This window comes from Microplitis demolitor, chromosome 1 (assembly GCF_026212275.2).
Source record: "Microplitis demolitor isolate Queensland-Clemson2020A chromosome 1, iyMicDemo2.1a, whole genome shotgun sequence".
Lineage (NCBI taxonomy): Eukaryota > Metazoa > Arthropoda > Insecta > Hymenoptera > Braconidae > Microplitis > Microplitis demolitor.
In genome coordinates this window covers 22667617-22686794 of record NC_068545.1, presented here as the reverse complement: position 1 = coordinate 22686794, position 19178 = coordinate 22667617, and the positions used below count along the sequence as shown (strand labels likewise).

General features: G+C 29.9%; 2 protein-coding genes across 4 annotated transcripts in view; both read right to left on the bottom strand.

Moving 5' to 3' along the window:
• Positions 1-13588, bottom strand: part of LOC103580116 (Krueppel-like factor 3) — a 193540-nt gene extending 179952 nt beyond the window's left edge. Inside the window, exons 1-2 of one of the 3 annotated variants that reach the window (XM_008561759.3) lie at positions 13505-13588; positions 10815-11076 (exon numbers count right to left, since the gene is read on the bottom strand). The gene's annotated coding sequence lies outside the window, so the exon portion shown is untranslated. Of the gene's footprint in view, positions 1-3250; positions 3331-10814; positions 12736-13504 lie in introns of those variants that run through there. The other 2 variants (XM_008561761.3, XM_008561760.3) reach the window with 2 other exon arrangements.
• A 627-nt stretch (positions 13589-14215) lies between these two features.
• On the bottom strand, positions 14216-18206 carry LOC103580117 (fatty acyl-CoA reductase wat). The gene is made up of 8 exons (XM_008561763.2): positions 17712-18206; positions 17140-17230; positions 16824-17069; positions 16269-16414; positions 15882-16184; positions 15389-15709; positions 15039-15296; positions 14216-14436 (listed from the first exon to the last, which is right to left on the bottom strand). Exons 1-8 carry the CDS (start codon positions 17876-17878, stop codon positions 14337-14339), a joined length of 1632 nt encoding a protein of 543 aa, XP_008559985.1. The 5' UTR covers positions 17879-18206; the 3' UTR covers positions 14216-14336.
• Between the last annotated feature and the right edge of the window lie 972 nt (positions 18207-19178).

Below are 19178 nucleotides of genomic sequence, written 5' to 3'. Positions count from 1 at the left end.
TACACTTCACTGTTATTTGAAAATTTGAACTCGGTCTACTGTTTAACATTTAAAAAGTGTTACTTTAAAATTAATACAAAATTTATGTTAAAAAGTCACGGAAGAACTACTAGGAAAATGAAAGTGAAGTCGACATTTTATAAATGTCAATTTAACTTAATAATTTTGATTATTAATAAATTAAATTTATCATTCACTAATAGTTGAAATGTTTATTATACTAATAAACATGTATTTTTTTTTAAATTAATTAATTTACTATTTACAACAGGTATTAAACATTACGTGATTATTTTTTAATCTTGATTCTAAAAAAAAGATTGTTTACTATCAAAGAATAGTTCAATGTTAAATAATAATTGTGGTCACTATTGATAGCGTCAAAATGATGTATATAAATTATGTTTGAGGCCATTTACAAAATACGTTTGCACATATGGAGAAGGAAGGGGTGTCGCTTACTCTGACAAGGGGGGTCAGGGGTCAAGAAAACGTGACGCTCGCAACTCATCAAACAATTTTGCAATTTTTTTCTCAGTTTTTTTTTTTTGCTACGATAGAAAGTCGATCGTTTCATATTTATTAATATATAAATATTTCCATGCATATATTTCCGTCTTAATGGGGGGCGGGGGAATCTTTCATTTGTGTCGCAATGTTGATAGGGGGATCGCAGAAAATGTGACAGCGTGACGAAGGGGGGGAAGAGTCTAAAGAAGTAAAATTTTGCGTGACGTATTTTATGAACGGCCCCTTTACTGAATATGGTACAAAAATAAAGTGTAAAAGTAAACATTTTTTTTGTGTCGCCAGATATTTAAAAAGTGTTGAATTTACTTCTCATATTACCCAAATTTTGTACTGTAGAGTGTAACACAGCCTATGTTGAAATATTAAATTTTCAATAAGTCGAAAATAATTTAAAACGTAAAAATCTATAAAAATATATGCAGATTTATTGATGAAAATAGATAAATAAATAAAATAATATTGAAAAAGACAATTGGGATATTTGAATAGTATTGTTAGACACAATCTAGATGTAAATAAGTGGATTGTACAGAGGCTAGATAGATAATGATCGTAAGTGGTAGATCGCGGGTTGATCTACGTGAGAACTCAAGCGCATTTACTACTGGAAATATGTATTACCTTATCTGCTGTTGGTTTCTCACTCGACTGTCTTACCGTATAATATAAATATACTTGACCTTGAAAACTTTAGCTATCATATTAAGTTATAGATGTTAATATTTTCGCGTTTTGTCTCAGCTGACATAAATAAATATCATACTTGCGAAATAAAAATCAACAATTACGGTAACGACAAACAGATTCAATAAGTTTTAACTACAACATTATTTATGATTGAGACATTACATATATAACAGTTTTCTACAATATATTTTATTTGGTATAAACGATAATTGATGAATTAATTAGCTAATTAAAACTCCATTTAAATTATATTGAATAATTTCGTAATGTACCAGTCATTAAAATTTTCATCCTAACCAAGTAAATTCTTCAAGAACTTTTCAATTTTATAATTACCATATTTGGTTAAGAAATATTTATCAACTATACTTCAAATACAAACTTCTTCGAAAAAAAAAAACAAGTTGAAGACGTTGAGTCCAAATAACTGGAGTAAATATACTGGAATATACGGAAGAATCTGATCCAAGTGGTATATAGCTAATTACTTCATACTAATGAAAGAAAAAAAATAAATAAATCTAAATGAATAAACTTTCACGAGAATCGATCACTAGGCAAATTCATTTACTCTGGGATTAATGAAAACTCTTTAGGGAAAGGTGAAAAAAAAAATATGTCACCGTAAGTGTTTAGTGTGAAATTTGTCGCACGATTTAGTAACGATTTGTACACACTTTTACCAGCATTTGGATCAATGAAATTGTACTTACTAAGTTTATAGTAAATCTAGAAGAGTATTTGTGTCCACACACTGCACTAATACTATAAGCAACGGTCGTAAGTCAGCTGCTATTGGTAAACTAAATAAATAAAAAATAAATATATACGCATTTTAAGTTTGTCGCTGTTGGAAAATGTAGTAACCTAGTGACACGTTGAGAATTCTCGTTCTGTATACTGTCGTCGATCGAGAAATTGCAAAACACATTCACTATCACCGGACTCTTAAAATATATGCTGCTATTCTCAGTTGAGCCGAAAAAAAATAGCAGCATACAATGTTATCAACTTTAATTTTTAACTCTGGGTTGGCTCGACTTTCTTTGAAGTGATACCGGATTTAAATGAAATGTGAAAGTGATGAATAAAAATATATTTGCATGACATCACAATAAGCTATTGAATAAATAATAATTTGATGAGTAATTTTTAAATGGTAGTTTTAAAAACAAATCAAATGTGTTGGTCATAAATTTTCGAGGTATTCCAACATATGAAATTAATATTCTCTGAACCACAAGGCAGTAATGTAGGCGTAAACATTTATAGTTCAACGCGAGTTTAATGCTCTTTAAGTGGCGGTTGTTCGGTTCAGTGTTATGCTGATTCCAATACTAGAAATCACGATGATGATGATGATGATAATAATGATCATTACAATGATGTTAAGTCGTTAAATCTTTAACAGATATATATATTGAAAATATATATAATATAATAATTTAAATAATGGTAATCTCTGCGAATGCAATGAAAAATTATGTTATTTATTTAATATCAATGTGAATAAAGATAATAATTAGTATTAAATTTAATTTACAGTGTAATTTTTAATCTTGCAAAATAATTTGTCAAGTAAAAGAAACATTGGTTGGAGATTGTGTACTGGAAAGAGATACAGACTCAGTAAGAGAGCGACCGGCTGGTATTTTCTGTGCAGTATGGATAAGTTTTGCAAGGAAACCACACCCAGAAACGTTTTTCCTTGCCTCCCAGGGACATTCAAGTTTTCCCAAGCGTTCGTATGCTATTTAACACATACACGCACACACATATATATATTTATGTATGTATCCATATGAGAAGTAGTCATCCTGATATGCTGTTAAATTGTAATATCTGGAAATACAACCACTGACTAGCCAGGGAACGCTCTTGGATACGTTAGTATCACAAACTAAAGAATAATGGTCCGTAATCGCAGCCTGTTTGAACGAAACCGCGTAGTTAAACACTCGTCAATTTCGCGCAAGAGCATCAACCGCAGGGAATTGTCTTTTTTTACAACGAAAAATATTTCTTCACTCACCGCAGTTTCATGCCCGCTCTCGGTATTATAGTACTTGATAAAATATTTAAATGCAATAATAACAAACGATGCATTTAAACATTATAGAATTTTTTTTTTCACCTAACTACGAGATATTTTTAAAACAAAATTACACTTAATCAATCGATATGACAATTTCCGTAGTGTCTGGCAATATAAACGGGAGTCACCACATTTCCCATCGTATTGCTTCGGTTTCTATATAGCACCGAGTGGAAATCCAAGAATCCTTCACACTAAATATGGAGCCGCGTATATTTTCCATCGTCGGTCCGTTCTGTTCATAGCTTAGTGCCGCTCGCGGCTTAACTTGCTTATGGCTCAAGGCTTTTTCCTTATCGCGCTTGCATTTCTCGTACGCTTTATGTCGTTGTCATGCTATATATAGTATACTGCATACGCACATGTAAAAGGTATACACATGTACAAATCCATTTATGCATGTATATATATTCGTATACGCGATATACTATTCAGCAGAAATAAAAAAAAAAAATAAAATGAGATCGTTAAGTTAGTGGTTATATGTATCAGAGAGTGGCGTTGTCGACATTGTCGTTAAACAACATCAACGATGGCTCTTATCGCACGGTACGATAAAGCTCTCGGGTGTCCATCCGTCCATCCTCGTGTTGAAGACCGGAGATTGCACTTTGGTGTGACCTAGGAAGCAATCATAAGCCTCTGCCTAATACAATAAGCGAGTGTAAACGTTTATGAGTTGAGGGAAGAGGGGAAACAAGGAGGACATTGGTAACACGAGCAACAGAACATCACGATTCACTCATGTACATACAATCTGGTGTACACTGTGCATGTACAGGGTTATTTATAAAATAGAATCCTGTAGTAGTACGAGATGATGTGTATGTGTGTGTGCATGATAAAATTTTGAATCTCGGGTCTCGAGTTGCGTCGATAGTAAACGAGTTTCGGCAACGACGTGCCTACACGTGACAAGAAAAAAATGATTTAAAAGGTACATACTGCCTTCTTTAAAGTATTAAATGTCAAGACTCTTTCCTCCGACTATTAACTTTCAGCAACGCAAGCGGGTTATCACTCGCAACACGAACCCATGTGTCATCTGTATATTACTGTAATTTTAAGAGGAGAAAAAGAGATAAAAAAAGATTGCCGCGCTCGCGTCCGTTGCCATCCCAAACCTTCTTTTATCACTGTCGCGAATGATGCATATACATTAAAAACAGAGTTGAGAGAATGCCGAACTGGTCATGGAGAATGGCCCACTCGTCTTTCATATCTTTTATTATTTTTTGTTTTGTTTTTTTTTTTCATTCTTCGTCTGTATATATGTACATGTATATGTATAGATGTATATATATGTACATATACATATGGTATGAAAAAGGCAACGCCTCTTGCATTTTCGACACACTGCGAAATCAGGACAACGTGTAGTGTGATCCTCTTAGCTCGATTCGTCAATGTCAATACACACCGAGCGCCTTTGATATACATCCGACTCGGTACGGATTAATATTAATAATAAACATTCAATACTAAATTATGAGTAACGAGTGCACATTACGGCTAATGATAATTTGCCTTTTTAAATTGACAACCAACATTTATATTTTTTTATTAACAAATAACCCTTTTTATTATTCATGATCCGAAACATTTTTCAAATTTAAATGTCTACTCTTTTCTTTCTTTTTTTTTTTTCATAAATATTAAAAAGTATTTTTAAAAAATTTTTACGTAAATGGTAATTAAATATTATTTAAAAAATATTTTTTATTGACTATAAACTCCAGATCTAAAGTTTAGAGCCGGTAGCCGTCAACCGCGATCCCATTAGCTCGCATTGTATGCTAATGATCGATTGTCACGTGTAGATCGACAAAGCACGTAAGTATATTGCTTTAGAGTGCAAAGGTTCTCATATAAATAATAATAATAATAATAATAATAATAATAACAACAATATATAAACTAAATGCAACAGCTGGATGCTGGTAAATACAATAAAATGAACACAAGTTATCTTTTTAGCAGATAAATAAAACTAAAAGTGCCGAGACTTGTGACATTATCAGACAGCAGGAGCAATACGCCATGCAGTAGCTGTATAACATATACAGAGACAATAGAGAATACTCATCTACACACTCACAGGAGTAGCTGGTGTGTATATATGTATATAGGGACGTGGGCCGAAGTTGTTTCGCGAATAGGCAACGGTAGTCGCGTGCTAGCCAGAGTTTCTGCGCTGATTAATAGCTTAATCATTTAACGTTTTCTTAGCTCGTGCAGCTATCTTATCCAAGCGGAACTTCTTCTTCACGCCTCCCACGAGCGATTCGCAAACTCGATAACTCAACCGTCACACACAACTCTGTCCTATCGATATTGCGTCACGATTATCACGGATAATCGCACATCCAAATGTTATTGATGGATTCTAATGGACGATAGTGAGATCTTTAATCTGATAAAAGGCATAAGTCACTCCTAGACACCTTGATATATACCTCATTATTATCCACTACCACTATATATATAGATATAGTGACGGAAAAAATGTATATTTATTTGATGACCTCATTTTATTATTTTTCGAACAATTTAAAATTGTGAAATAAAAAAATTTAGAATCAAAATTTCATCAAGGACTTTTATAATAATAAATTATATCCTCAAGTCTTCACCTACTAAAGCATCTTCTTGCCTCTAGGCATAATTATATTTATCAAGAGTCGTCGAGGCGTACCAGCCACGTAACCAAAGACGAAATAGCGGTATTTCGTAGGCGGCGTCGTCTTGGTCTTGGTCTTAGTCTAACTCTCGGTCTTCTTCGTATCGCAGACGTCTGAGTCTTGGTCTTGGTCTTGCTATTGTTATTGTCGTCATAGTCAACATCATATTCATTAAGTATACATTATAATCATATAATACGCGAATAGAGGATTCAACTATCGACGGTAATTTCTTCAATAATAAGTTTTACTAATTACACGTTATGGCTATCGTAGAGATAGCGAAAAGTCAACAATTAAATTTTTCAGGGAAGATGAGCAAATTCATATGTTACGGTCCGATTGATGGGTTCGTATGAATATATTGATACGGAGGAATATAACAAATTTATCAACAGCGCCACTTGTTATTCAGGAATTTTGATACTCATACATACATACGTACATTTATATATGTAAATATATATATGCTGAAGATGATTTTATTAATACGCACAGTTATTTAACTTTCTTTAATATAGTATTCAACTCAATAAAAAATCATTAATGCCAGACATGTCGGGTTAATTATAAATATTGATGTCAAAATATTGTTAAGAAAAATAATAATAATAATAAATAAATATAATAAAGTATTAAAAATAATTTATGAATACAGCGAGTTATGAGGTGTGACCTTTTCATTATTGAAAGTGCCATGTAATTTTGTATATATATATATATATATATATATATATATAGGAAAGTATATTTTTTTAAGCTATTGGAGTGGAATGATCAATAAAAATGAGTTAGTTTTAAGAAGAAATAGTTTTATATTTTTTATATATATTTCCCAATCCATGGATATTCATTAAAAAATTTTTGCGTAGATTAATTACCGACATAAAATATTTTAATTGCACAAAAAGTAGATGTCATTATATTAGTGCAGAATAATGAGTGGTATGAATAGAAATATCATGAAAGTTGGATGTAAAATTTGTTACGAGAAGATTTGAGTGAGTTCGCCATCTAGCGGGAAATTAAAAAACTAGTGGACTTAAAAATAGTTAAAGTATTTTAAAAAGATGATACGAATGACAGTGGATTATAATGTGTTTCGTAACGATGAAATTATATTCCCGGATGAGAACTCAATTCGTGACGTTGCCCGCATGGTCGACCGCATTTGCGCGAGTCGATTGCCATGCGACATTATTGTGATCGATACGGAAACGCCCCGGAGCCCACCGTCGTCTACTATACAGTTTGTTGTCGTTGTTATTACGTACGCTCAGAGACTACTCCTGTGACTACTCTTGTCAACATTCATGTCTTTTTAAATATCTAATACCAGTACTGTACACTACATATATAATATCTTATATGCAATGCATTCTACTCAACACAGATACTCACACATACGAAGGAGAACATATTTACAAACCATTGAATAAAATGTAGCCTTAAGAAATAACCAGCGCTAATTTACTTTACCTCAATAGTCTAGACTAGATAACAACTGACCAGCAAAAAATTTATTTTAACACGTGGACTTTTATGTCAAAATTATAAATAATTACCCGCAAAAACATATGACTTTGGTAATAAAATCACGATAAACAAGTTACAATAATAACTACATTATCATGATTTGTGTGTTTAGTCATTTAATTGATTTATATTATAAAATTAAATTAATCCTACGCACGCGTTAACAGTAAATTGCGCGGATTAACACACTTTTTCTTTTTCATGATTAAAAAAAAAATACAGTGGACCCTTATTGCAACAAACATCGAACGCTCTACTCCCTCGATTTTTTCTCGAACGATTTTTAAAAAGTTGAAAAAAAATGTGGATCGTCACAGTACAAATATTGTCTTCCGATCCATGCCAACATCATTATGTACCGGGTGTTGGGTAGATATTATGATATGCCAATGGCAGGTGCCCATTTAAGCTCCTTTGGTGGGATAAATAATCCCATTAAACGTATCACTGAGTCAATCCGACAGCTAACAAGTCGCTAAATTAAAATGTAAAGAGAATACTAAGTCACACATACCATAGCACACATAAGACTAAGTGACTGATGCACCTCAGGTGAAACTTTTACTCTGCCCTCTGTCTAAAGCTACAATAAGCGAGAATAAATATTTACGAGTTTAAGTATCAGATCTTATGAAAACAAGACGGACAATCTGTGTATATTTACTCTGATTATTTTAAAAATATAATGCTGTCGTAAAAGTGTTGATGTGTATACGTAATAAAGTTTATAATCTTGAGTTAAGTCTCGAGTTGCGTCGATAGTAAACTAAACGAGTTTCGGCAACAACGTGCCTACACGTGACGAGAAAAAAATTATTTAAAAGGTACATACTGCCTTCTTTAGAGTATTGAATGTCATAACTCTTTCCTCTGACTATAAACTTTCAGCAACGCAAGCGGGTTATCACTCGCAATATGAACCCATGTGTCATTTTTATATTGCTTTGGTTTTCAGAGGAGAGACTAAAGGGAAATAAATTTTTAAATTGAGATTTAGTTACAATAGTTTAATCTATAGATCTCAGCACTGTGATATGTCACTCATAGAGATAATTTACTCATATACAAAATATACACAGAAAAAAAAAAGATTTCTTGGCGCAATAAATTTTATTCTCCCCAAGAAAATTTTTACTTGCCTTAAGCAATTTTTCGCATTATGAATTGAGAACGGAAATTTTCTTGAGACGAGAAAAAATTTTTTTCGCCAAGAAATTTTTTCTAGATCTGAGAAAATGTGTATTTTCATTTCATAGGGAAAATTTTTCTTGCGCCAAGAAATATTTTTTTTCTATGTATGAATCGATCAAAATGAGTAGAATCTATGGTTACGAAATTAAGATCTACGGAAGTGGAAGTCGGTCTTCTGACATAAGTGTTAAATAATGCAGGTGATTTTTTTTTAATTCAAATAAGAGACTGTTATAAAAAAAAACTTGGGTCGTTTCATTAAGTAGTTCTTTATATATCTTGTTCATAGATAATTTATGAACCATAGAACAGAGGACGTCCACAATATGATTTTTTTATTGGACTTTTTTTTTATAGTAATAATACGTATTAGTGTTTCCTCTTTCTATTAATGTGCTTTCCATAACGTATTAGTACGATGTAAAAAAAAACACGACAATGTGAATGAAGCGCGTGATTTAAAAAATTTGATAATAAAGCTCAACCTCTCCGCTTCGTGTTCAAGGTGTACAATATTATACGGTGTTGATAAATATATACGCACGCTCTGTATTTTATAATCAATTAAAAAATTTATTTTCTCTGATGGATTTAAATTATTACTGTCACGGTAACAAATGACTGGCATTTTTTCATTTTGACTTGAGACATTATTATTACTTGCAAAAATTCAATTGATTAAAAAAAATTTACGGTCATTCATTTGTAATTTATCTCTTCGCTTTAACATTCAATACGACAATATTATTTTTCACTTCGTGTATGAGTAATTGATTAACTAAGAGCCGTATATTCAAATCCAATTTAAATAAATTTTTTATTTTTAAAATAATTTCATTAACAAAAAATTTTACCAATAAAATTTATGTTCAGAATTTTTCTAACTATTTTTTAATACATTTATTTATAACTAATTCTGTACTTAGTTTTTTTTAAATGTATTTTTATAAAAAAAAAAAAAAAATAATCAACAAAACCGCGTTATAAAAAAATATTACAAGACTATCTATTATAAACTTTAATATGATACTTGACATTTAATTTTATTACAGTAGACTCGCGATTTTCTTCCGTTTGACCCTTTTTTAAACAATATAATGAACTAAAACTTTACTAAAAAATTCAAAAGAGACATTCTAGCAATCTCATAAATTTCATGAGTGTGAATACAGCAGATATTAAATGAATTTAAAATAATTAATAAATAGCGTAAATAATTAATGAAACAAATTTTTAAAAAATTTTGAAATAAAATAAGTGCATTTTTTTCAAATATTATTTTTAAAATTATTTACTCTATTTATTTATAATTTTAAATTTGTCTGATCTCTGCTCCATTCAATCATATAAACTTTACATTAAGGACACATTAATTTTATAAAAAATATATGTAAAATAACCACGCCTTAAAATGTCACGGAAAATGTTAATTCGATGAAATGTAGGCGTAACACCAAAACTAGTTTTACAACTTAGACAAAATTTTCTCATGTCCGATTTTTATCATGCAGGCTTAATGATATCACACATAAATCATAATCTACAACCCATACATTGAAATATATATGAGTACATGTAAAACTCGTTTGTTTATTATCGATTGCGGTTAGTGGCGCGCGACACTTGATGCATCAATACCCTGCACGTGTTTACGTCCAAGCAATTGCACGTTTATCGTTTTATCGTCATTACTACTTACGTACCCCACACACTCTGTACACACGTACGATCAGCAAAAAAATTAAAACGCATCATTAATATTAATAAACATAAATTTATCATGCAAATGATATCAAATACGTGATAATATTTATCATCAACTATCACTTTTCGCCGATATTATAAATATAATAAATAACGATAGTAAAGTTAGCGGACATCTGACAATTCTTAAAACTTTGAAGTGATGAATTAAAATGTTTAGAAACTAAAAATAAAAAAATGCATGTTTAGAAAATTCAAATTTCAGTACATGCATTTTTTAAAAATTTTATTGTTTTAATTATTTAATTTTTTTATATATCATTAAAAAATTACCGTATGTCTGCTACATTTACACACATAAATAAATAATAGAATAAAAAAAAACTTACTCAAAGTAGACTTGAAATAAAAAGCTCCGTGATCTGTCAAACTAATCCATCAGCTTGACAACTCAGATCCTCATTGACGTACAATAAAACTCCTATCACAGTATTATTTCGCGGATGAGTACGTACGGTAAATAAACCCCGGGTTTATTCTGCACAAAGTAATAAAACCACGCGGCACTTTATATTACCAAGAAAATTTTAAAACCACTAATTCGGTAAGCCTCCACTACTAATATCAACATGTTCATTTATTATTATTTTACTGTTAATTTAAATTAATAATTAATAGTAACACTAAAGTAACATTTAATTACACAATTTAAATAGTATTTATTTATTAACTCACTCGCGTTTTGTTAAATAGTTCGCCGCGATTTTAGTCACGTTGTTAATTATCGCGATGTTGGATAAATAAATGTCATTGATTATAAAATATTTTAATGAGTTATTATATCAATAATAATACTAATAGTAACAGCAATTAAAAAATATAAAATAACAGAAAAAAAAATGCTTTGTCATAGAGCTTTTGCGATTGTCCGAGTATCGATCATAGTTCTTTTGCATTTTATCATCAATAATTTAATGAAACATTTTATCGTTAAATACATAACCGATCAAATCGATTTGTTTGGTGAGTAAATATTTAATCCGCGAATAGTATTATTGTCTGCGGTTGTCACCAAAGTAAAATACATTTCCGGGGATTAACTGGAAGCTGCGGGCTCGATAACGCGGTACGAAAAATAAAGCGACAAATTGTGACTGAGAGGGGGAGGAAAATAGCGAAAGATAAAAAGAGCGGAATTAAATAATTAATAATAAATAGATAGAAAATAATAATATGACAAATGTATGAGTGAGTTGAGAGCGATCGATGAACTCTCAACAGCCCGATGAAATTCTCCACTTGATAAATTCAGAGGTCACTCACTCGCGATCACGTGCGACGCAGACGACGCGAATAGATTACGCTTAATTGTCATATGTGTCGACAGATCATTTTCATAATTGGAATTACAATATTAATATTAATATTAGTATCAGTATCAATATCAATATAAAACAATAAACTCTACACTGATAATAAAAGTAAAACAACCAATCAAGGCAATGTTTATTTTTAAATATTTAAATCCCCATAAGCACTCACAATGTCATCTGCCCATAAAGTTTATTTCTCTCAATTATCTTAATAGTCTGTATCAATTATTCCGTCTATTTATCTATTAATAGAATTTAAAAATGCTCTATGACTGTAGACACAAACACTGAGTTAAAATAACCTCACGTGATAAACTGACTGTCTGTTGTGCTCAGACAAATTGGAGCAGTAGAAGAATAAACTGCGGCAAAGTTACGATCAGCTGATCGAAGCCACGCGGTACTATGGCAACCGGTGGACGTTTCGCGCTCCAGGGTGCCGCGTTAAAAGGACCATGACGTAAGTTTGCCAGTACAACGATCACAATGTCTAATTACTTCTTTACTTTTATTATATATCTATGTGTATATATATTTTTTTTAAAGCTCACTGACGTTCAAATTTAAATCTCACTCCCGCTCTTTACAATCACAACCAAGACAGGCGTCTCAGTAGCCGGCTCACGTCATTCAAATCCTAAAAATTTTTTAAAAATACTATTTAAATTTTAATATACAAATAATATAAAAATTTAAAAAATTATATTGTGTATTCAAAATGCCACCGCGTGATTTAAAATAAATTGAACTAAAAAAAAATTTCTGTCCACCCTTTTTCAAAAACTGTTCTTGCTGACACTACTGTAGTTTATCGGTGTACTAAAAAGTAAATAATTTAAATGATAACGACGAGCAGGAGGTTTTATAGTATTGGGAAAATCGTACTGGGAATGTTTTTTAAATAGAAAGAACATGTGCACCATCCGCTCGTGTCGGCAGCCGGGCGTACACTGGCTCGCAGAGACTCTGAGACACCGAGTTGTTGAAACCGCGGGTTGCGGGTTCTCTCCTCGCGCCGATGCGAGTAGAACCACCACTCAAGCTACTCCACTCGTACACTACTCGTATCGAGCTCGTGATACAAGCGCAGCCCACACGATCGAGCTTATCCGCCTCTCTCAGTCCTTCACTTCGAATCACAAGCTGTTCTATCTCCTAACTTGAATTACTCTAGTACATACATGTCTATTTTATTTAAAAATTTAAGCGCCACTTCCTCCTATTAACCCCCCCCCTCTTTCCCCCTCCCTATTTACCTTAAAAATTAATTCATATCATTATTACTTCCCTTTATCATCTCAACTAATCAATTGTCCTTAACCTCGTCAATCTGAACCTCCGGTTTCTATAAATTCAAATTCAAATATTTTTCCTGCGATTTTTACTTAATGACAACGCACAAATTTTTAATTAAAAATTTTAAATTGTGTTGTCTTTAAAAATAATAATAATTAATTTTATTTTATTGATTTATATAAATAATTGCTAGGTATTAAAAATTATTTATGAATAAATTAACGCAATATTAATTTTTTTTTGAGCCGCCATTTTAAAATTTAAAAAGTAATCAGCAAAAGCTCATGAACAAAAGCTTAAAAAAATGGCTGCGGTAGAAAAATTTGCAAGTGTAAACTTTAAATTCAATTAAAGTCACTTGATAAATTATATTTATTAATTAATTATTCAACAAACATTTTATTTCTTACCAGTAGTATTATTATGATTGATCGACTGATTTAATAAATTAATTAATATTGATAATAAATGAAAAGATTAATGGGTGAATTGTCGGGTTCGTCTACATCATTCAGGCGTCCGTTGAACACTGACGCTAGTGGATATTCAAATCTCTACGCATACTTTTGGCGCCACCTCCCGGCAGCGGTGGAAACTTTTATTTTTAAAATGCGCGGTCGGTAATTTCTCATGATAAATAGCAGCGTAGAGACTTGAGAAGAAATTTTATTTTATTTATTTTTAAAATAAATGAATTAAATTTAAAATATTTATGATAAATTTATACCAAGGACTTTTAAATATTTTTACGTACGTATTTGTATTAATGATTCTGAAGTCGATGATCCTGAAGTTAGCAGACAATTAAACATTTTCATTTTTTATTTTTTATCAACAAATTAATTACCAAAAAAAAAAAAAAAAAAAAGCAAAAATGCACCTGTAGAAAATTTAAAAAACTACAGGTGCCAAAAATTATTTTTTTAAATGTATCGTTTTTAAAAAAATCCAAAAATTATCAAACGTCAGCTAACTTTAGTATCATTTTGTATAATAGTTTTTTTTTAAAAAGATATAGTTTGTTATTAATTTATAAATTATCAGACGCCCGACATTTTTAGTAGCAAAAAATTTGAAAGTTATAATTTGTAGTGATAGATAATAATTAATTTTGTAAAATTTTAAACAATAATTTATTAAATTCAATATGAATAAAAACAATTATTATGAAAATAAACAGATGTAAATGTAATTAATTAATTGTTGATGAATTGTTGTAATAATTAGTATGAATTTTAAAAATCAAAATACCATTGAATAGATTATACTAAGGAATGTCCACGTTAGCCATAACAATAATAAAAGTACCATCGTTACAACAGTATAATGAGCAACTTTTAACCTGTAATAAAAAACAATATAAAAATTTTAAATATTAATGTAATTACTATTTTTATCACTGTCACCCTGAGTAACTTTGGTCATATCAAAATAATTTTGAACCTATAGAAAAATATTAAAACTTACTTTGTATCATAAAATCATGAATCTTCGGATTAAAAAATTATTTATTACGCGTATTGGAAAAAAAAAAGTATCTGTTATATTTAAGGATATTCTTAGATTGCCTCCCTTTAAAGATATGCAATGACTTTCAACTGTTATAACTGTATTCACCTTTCTAAAAAATTAATTACAGTTAACATCAATTAGGAGTTAAACAAAATTTGTTAAGTAAATTGTAGCCTACAAAATTTTTAAATTCTCCCAATTTCGGCAAAATTACTACTAAGTTCCTTTTCTTTCAATTAATACTTTAACTTTTTTTTTAATCAATTGATAAAATTTTTATACGCTTTTAACAATTGAAAGTCTTCGAAAATTTTTAAAAAGTGGGGGCACTGTATGAGAATAGCCTTTAGTATTATTTTGTTAAAGCAGAATAGTGCTCTGACAGGCGAAAGTTACTCAGATTAAATTTATATATAAAATAATCGAACTTACGCGACATATCTTTTTTTACTGTCTTCGATAGTATCGATTGGATCGTTGAGTAAAAATAATCTTACCCCCATAATATTTTTACTCAAAACATCTTCCCAGCTAAATTCACCGACATGGAAATAAAAAATCTTACGGTCGGTTGGATTTAATTTATTCCACAATTTAATCACATTGTCGTTACGGAATTTCCATTGCTGAGTACAGAAATACGATATAACTCCACTGAATTTATGAATTTTTTTATACGCATTCAATAATCTGGTTGAATATAAAAAAAAAGAAAATGATATGATTAAGAAAAAATATTAATGAATTATTTTCATAAAACTTAGTAAGATAATTTTTAATACATTGGTTTACGGCCAGCTAATCTTGCAACGATGTCAATAATCACAGCGGGAAATAAATGAAATAGATATATATAAATATTGTGTATCCAAAGATTGCTGTTGAGAGTGAGGCCGTAGTACCAGAGGACTTTTTTAGACGGAATTTTTGTACCATATGTTTCAGTATACTTCATAAACTCGCCCCACGTTGTTGGGTTTTGTACTGAAGAAACACAATTATATATCGGCGGGTTCTCATCATCTTCATCACTATTTTTATTTAAGTCCGACTCGTTTCCATCAGTTTTACCAGGTGTCAAAGCTTTCACCGATTTTCGCGTTCTAATAATCATTTAATTTTATTATTTAAGTGCATTATTATACAGACTTTGCTCAAACGCAAAAATTTTATGAATTTCGCTCTCATGCACAGAAAAAATAAACAAATTATGTTTGAATATTTACTAGGATTTTTCGAGTTTAAAAATGAATATTTAAATAATTAAACATTTACTTTGTTGTTCCAATATCCCATGCGGCAGCGATGATATTATTAATAACATAATCAGCAGGTATCATATCAGCTATATTCGAATGCTCACAATGCAATGAACGTAATAAGCCCATACCAGCACCAACAACAACTCCAGTGGGACCATAAAGATTATTAATCCACCCCTCAACAGGCTCTTTGTACGTTCCAATCATTATCGAAGGACGAACAATACAAATAGGTAATCCTTTACCGCATTTTAGCACAACATCTTCAGCCAAAGTTTTTGTAAACGCGTATGTGTTTGGCCATTTTCCTATGATCCTGTATAAACAAATAATAAAGTTAACGTTAATAATATCAATATTTAAAATAAAACAAACAAACAATGTAATAAGTAACATATACTTTGGAGTTACATATTCCAGCGCTTCGTCGTCGAGTATGTCGATCAATGTCAATAATTTATCACTTTCAATAGGACAATCATAATATACTTCATCGATAAATTTTTTCACACAATTCGAAAATGCCGTTCCAATATGAACAATTGCCTACATACGATTTTCATTTAATTTCATTTAATTATTAATAAATAATTAGATACTAGCTATGTGCGAATCGTGTACAAATTAAATTGAATAAAATATACTCTCTTAAAATAAATCAGTGAAAAGTGCTGCAAATCAGTGAGTATTCAAATCGAATAATTTGAAAATTTACATAGGCTCGTGTCTGAGCTCTATTTACCTCTGACAAAAATTTGAATTATTAAGAAAAATATTACAATTTTAAGTCATTTAAAAGAAAATTTTAAAGAAATTACGAATAACTCAAAAAGTTTTGAATGATACGTAAATTTACAAATACTTAGTAAATTCTCGAATCATTCGATTCGATTTGATACGAATAATTCGTAAGTTAGAACTGCTTGCACACCCCTATTTAATACTTAATAATTACCTTGAGATTAGGCATTTCTCTGGCATACAATAAAATTTCTTTAGTTCCTCGAACATTTATATTGACAGCAAATCTTAACTTATCATCAAAACGTACAGTTGCAGCCCCATGAAAAATAACGTGTGAGTCTCTCAGCAAATCACGACTTTCAGACGATAATATTAGTCCACTATCTTCTAATCCACCTTCAACCATAACAACTTTGCTTGCAAAATCTGGTTTTTCTTTTCTTAATCTATCGTACACCTGAATTTAAATAATTATTATAAATTCATCTATTTTATTATTATAGTCCATTTTAAAATAAAATACTTACAACATCCTCAAAGTGTTCCTTGTAACGTTGCTCCGAAGATTTTCCTTTTTTTGCTCTCATTAGAAGATAAACTTTAGCGACATTACAGGATCTGAAAAAAATTAATATTTATTTAATCAAATCCACAACGCAAAATTTTTTCACTTATTAGCTAATGACAACAATACAATTATATGAAAACATATATATTTGACATGTAAATATATGTCTTTGCACTATTCAACGGGTGATTTCCGGCGACGTAAAACAAGGCCTCGAACAAGACAAATCCATAGGCATGAACTATTTTTATGAATAATGCATCTCATTTGATTGTATATATTGTTCTAAAGCTAATAACGAATTTTAATTACAACTATTCTTATATAAGTTACGTCTAATATATTAATTTATTTAAGCCACCTTAATATTCTTATACTATTATTTTACCCTTTGATTGACAATTTTAATTCTCACGTTTTTTGTCCAATTTCAATAAAAAAAATCATCATTTATTTATTTCTAATCATTTTTTTTTTAAATTAATAAAGCTTAATCAAATTTTAAATGTTTACTAACAATTAAATACTTACCGTAATAATTTTTCAACAAGAAGTTTACCAACGAAACCCGAACCTCCAGTAACAAGTACATTGCAACCGTCAAAAAATTCAGTAATTTCACTTTTATCATCTGAATTTTTTTCATTAGTTGTATCACTAACAAAATTATTTAATTTATCTCTAGTACCCGCTGACATTGTTATTTAAAAAATAAAAAAAATGACAATTTATCAGCAAATAGCTCCCCACTTGTACCCTTTCTTATATTAAACCTCTAATAATAATTAATTTTTGTTGAGGTAATATTATTAATTACTAAAGACCAATAAATCCAATAATTTATTTAAAAAATAAAACAGTTTCGCCTGAACTATAGGCGGCCGAAGTGTCTTGTTCAACGTGCGAATGAAGACTGTGACTCGGTATTAATAGTTCTTATTAATTATTCTCATTCAACAGTAGATATGATCCGAAATATTGAAGGTCATAATATCAACCATACATATTAATACATTTGTATCATATATTTAACAACTTTTTATTAACCAATATTATTTATAGGATCTATTTTCCATTCAATTACTCAAATATTAAACACTTAATTTTTTAATTAATTCCCCACTCCACGATATCTACGAAACGCTTTCATCAAGACCTACCTTATGAACTAATTATTAATCAATTCAAATAATAGACTAGAGTAAATTTTCCATCGTATACTCATACTCATACAATGATAAAAATAATAATTATTGCTTACAAAAAAATTTCTTCACCCGATAATTATTTTTAATTCATTAATTAGATATTTCACACAAGAAAAATTTATTATAAAAAAAAATTTACATTTATTTTTACGAATACAAATAGATCAAATGACAAAAATATATTCATGACAATTATCAATTAATTGACTTCTCCAATTGAGAAATTGCACTCCGAATTCACTTCCAATTTTTACGGTCTATGAATATTACTATTTTTTTTTTAAATTTAAATAATTTATTTATTTAAAATGTTTATAATACGTGAACCATAATAGAATATTATTACTAAGTTCAATAAACGGTTTAAATATATATATATACATATTATATACGTATACAGAAATATATATAGTTTGAATTGAATAAATTTTGTTATGTATACAGTATACAGGGGTCAATATCGCGATCACCCTTCGATGACTAAAGCATTTATAACGATTAAAAGTTACAATAGCTTGTTGGATAGTTAAAGTCGAATCGAATTAGAATTAAAAATTTTCATTCTTGCCGGAAACCAAAACAAACCACTGGCCAATAGTTCACTTTTAATATGTATTACTATTTTATTACCAATAAAAAATTTAATAATTTTAATTGTTACTCATTATATTTTTCTAAATATTTTTAACTTCCCGCTAAAAAAATTGAAAATTTTCAAAAATTCGGGAAGTTATTGGTTTCAGTCCGATTTTCGAAAATCGAATTTCTATAACTTTTGAATTACTATGAA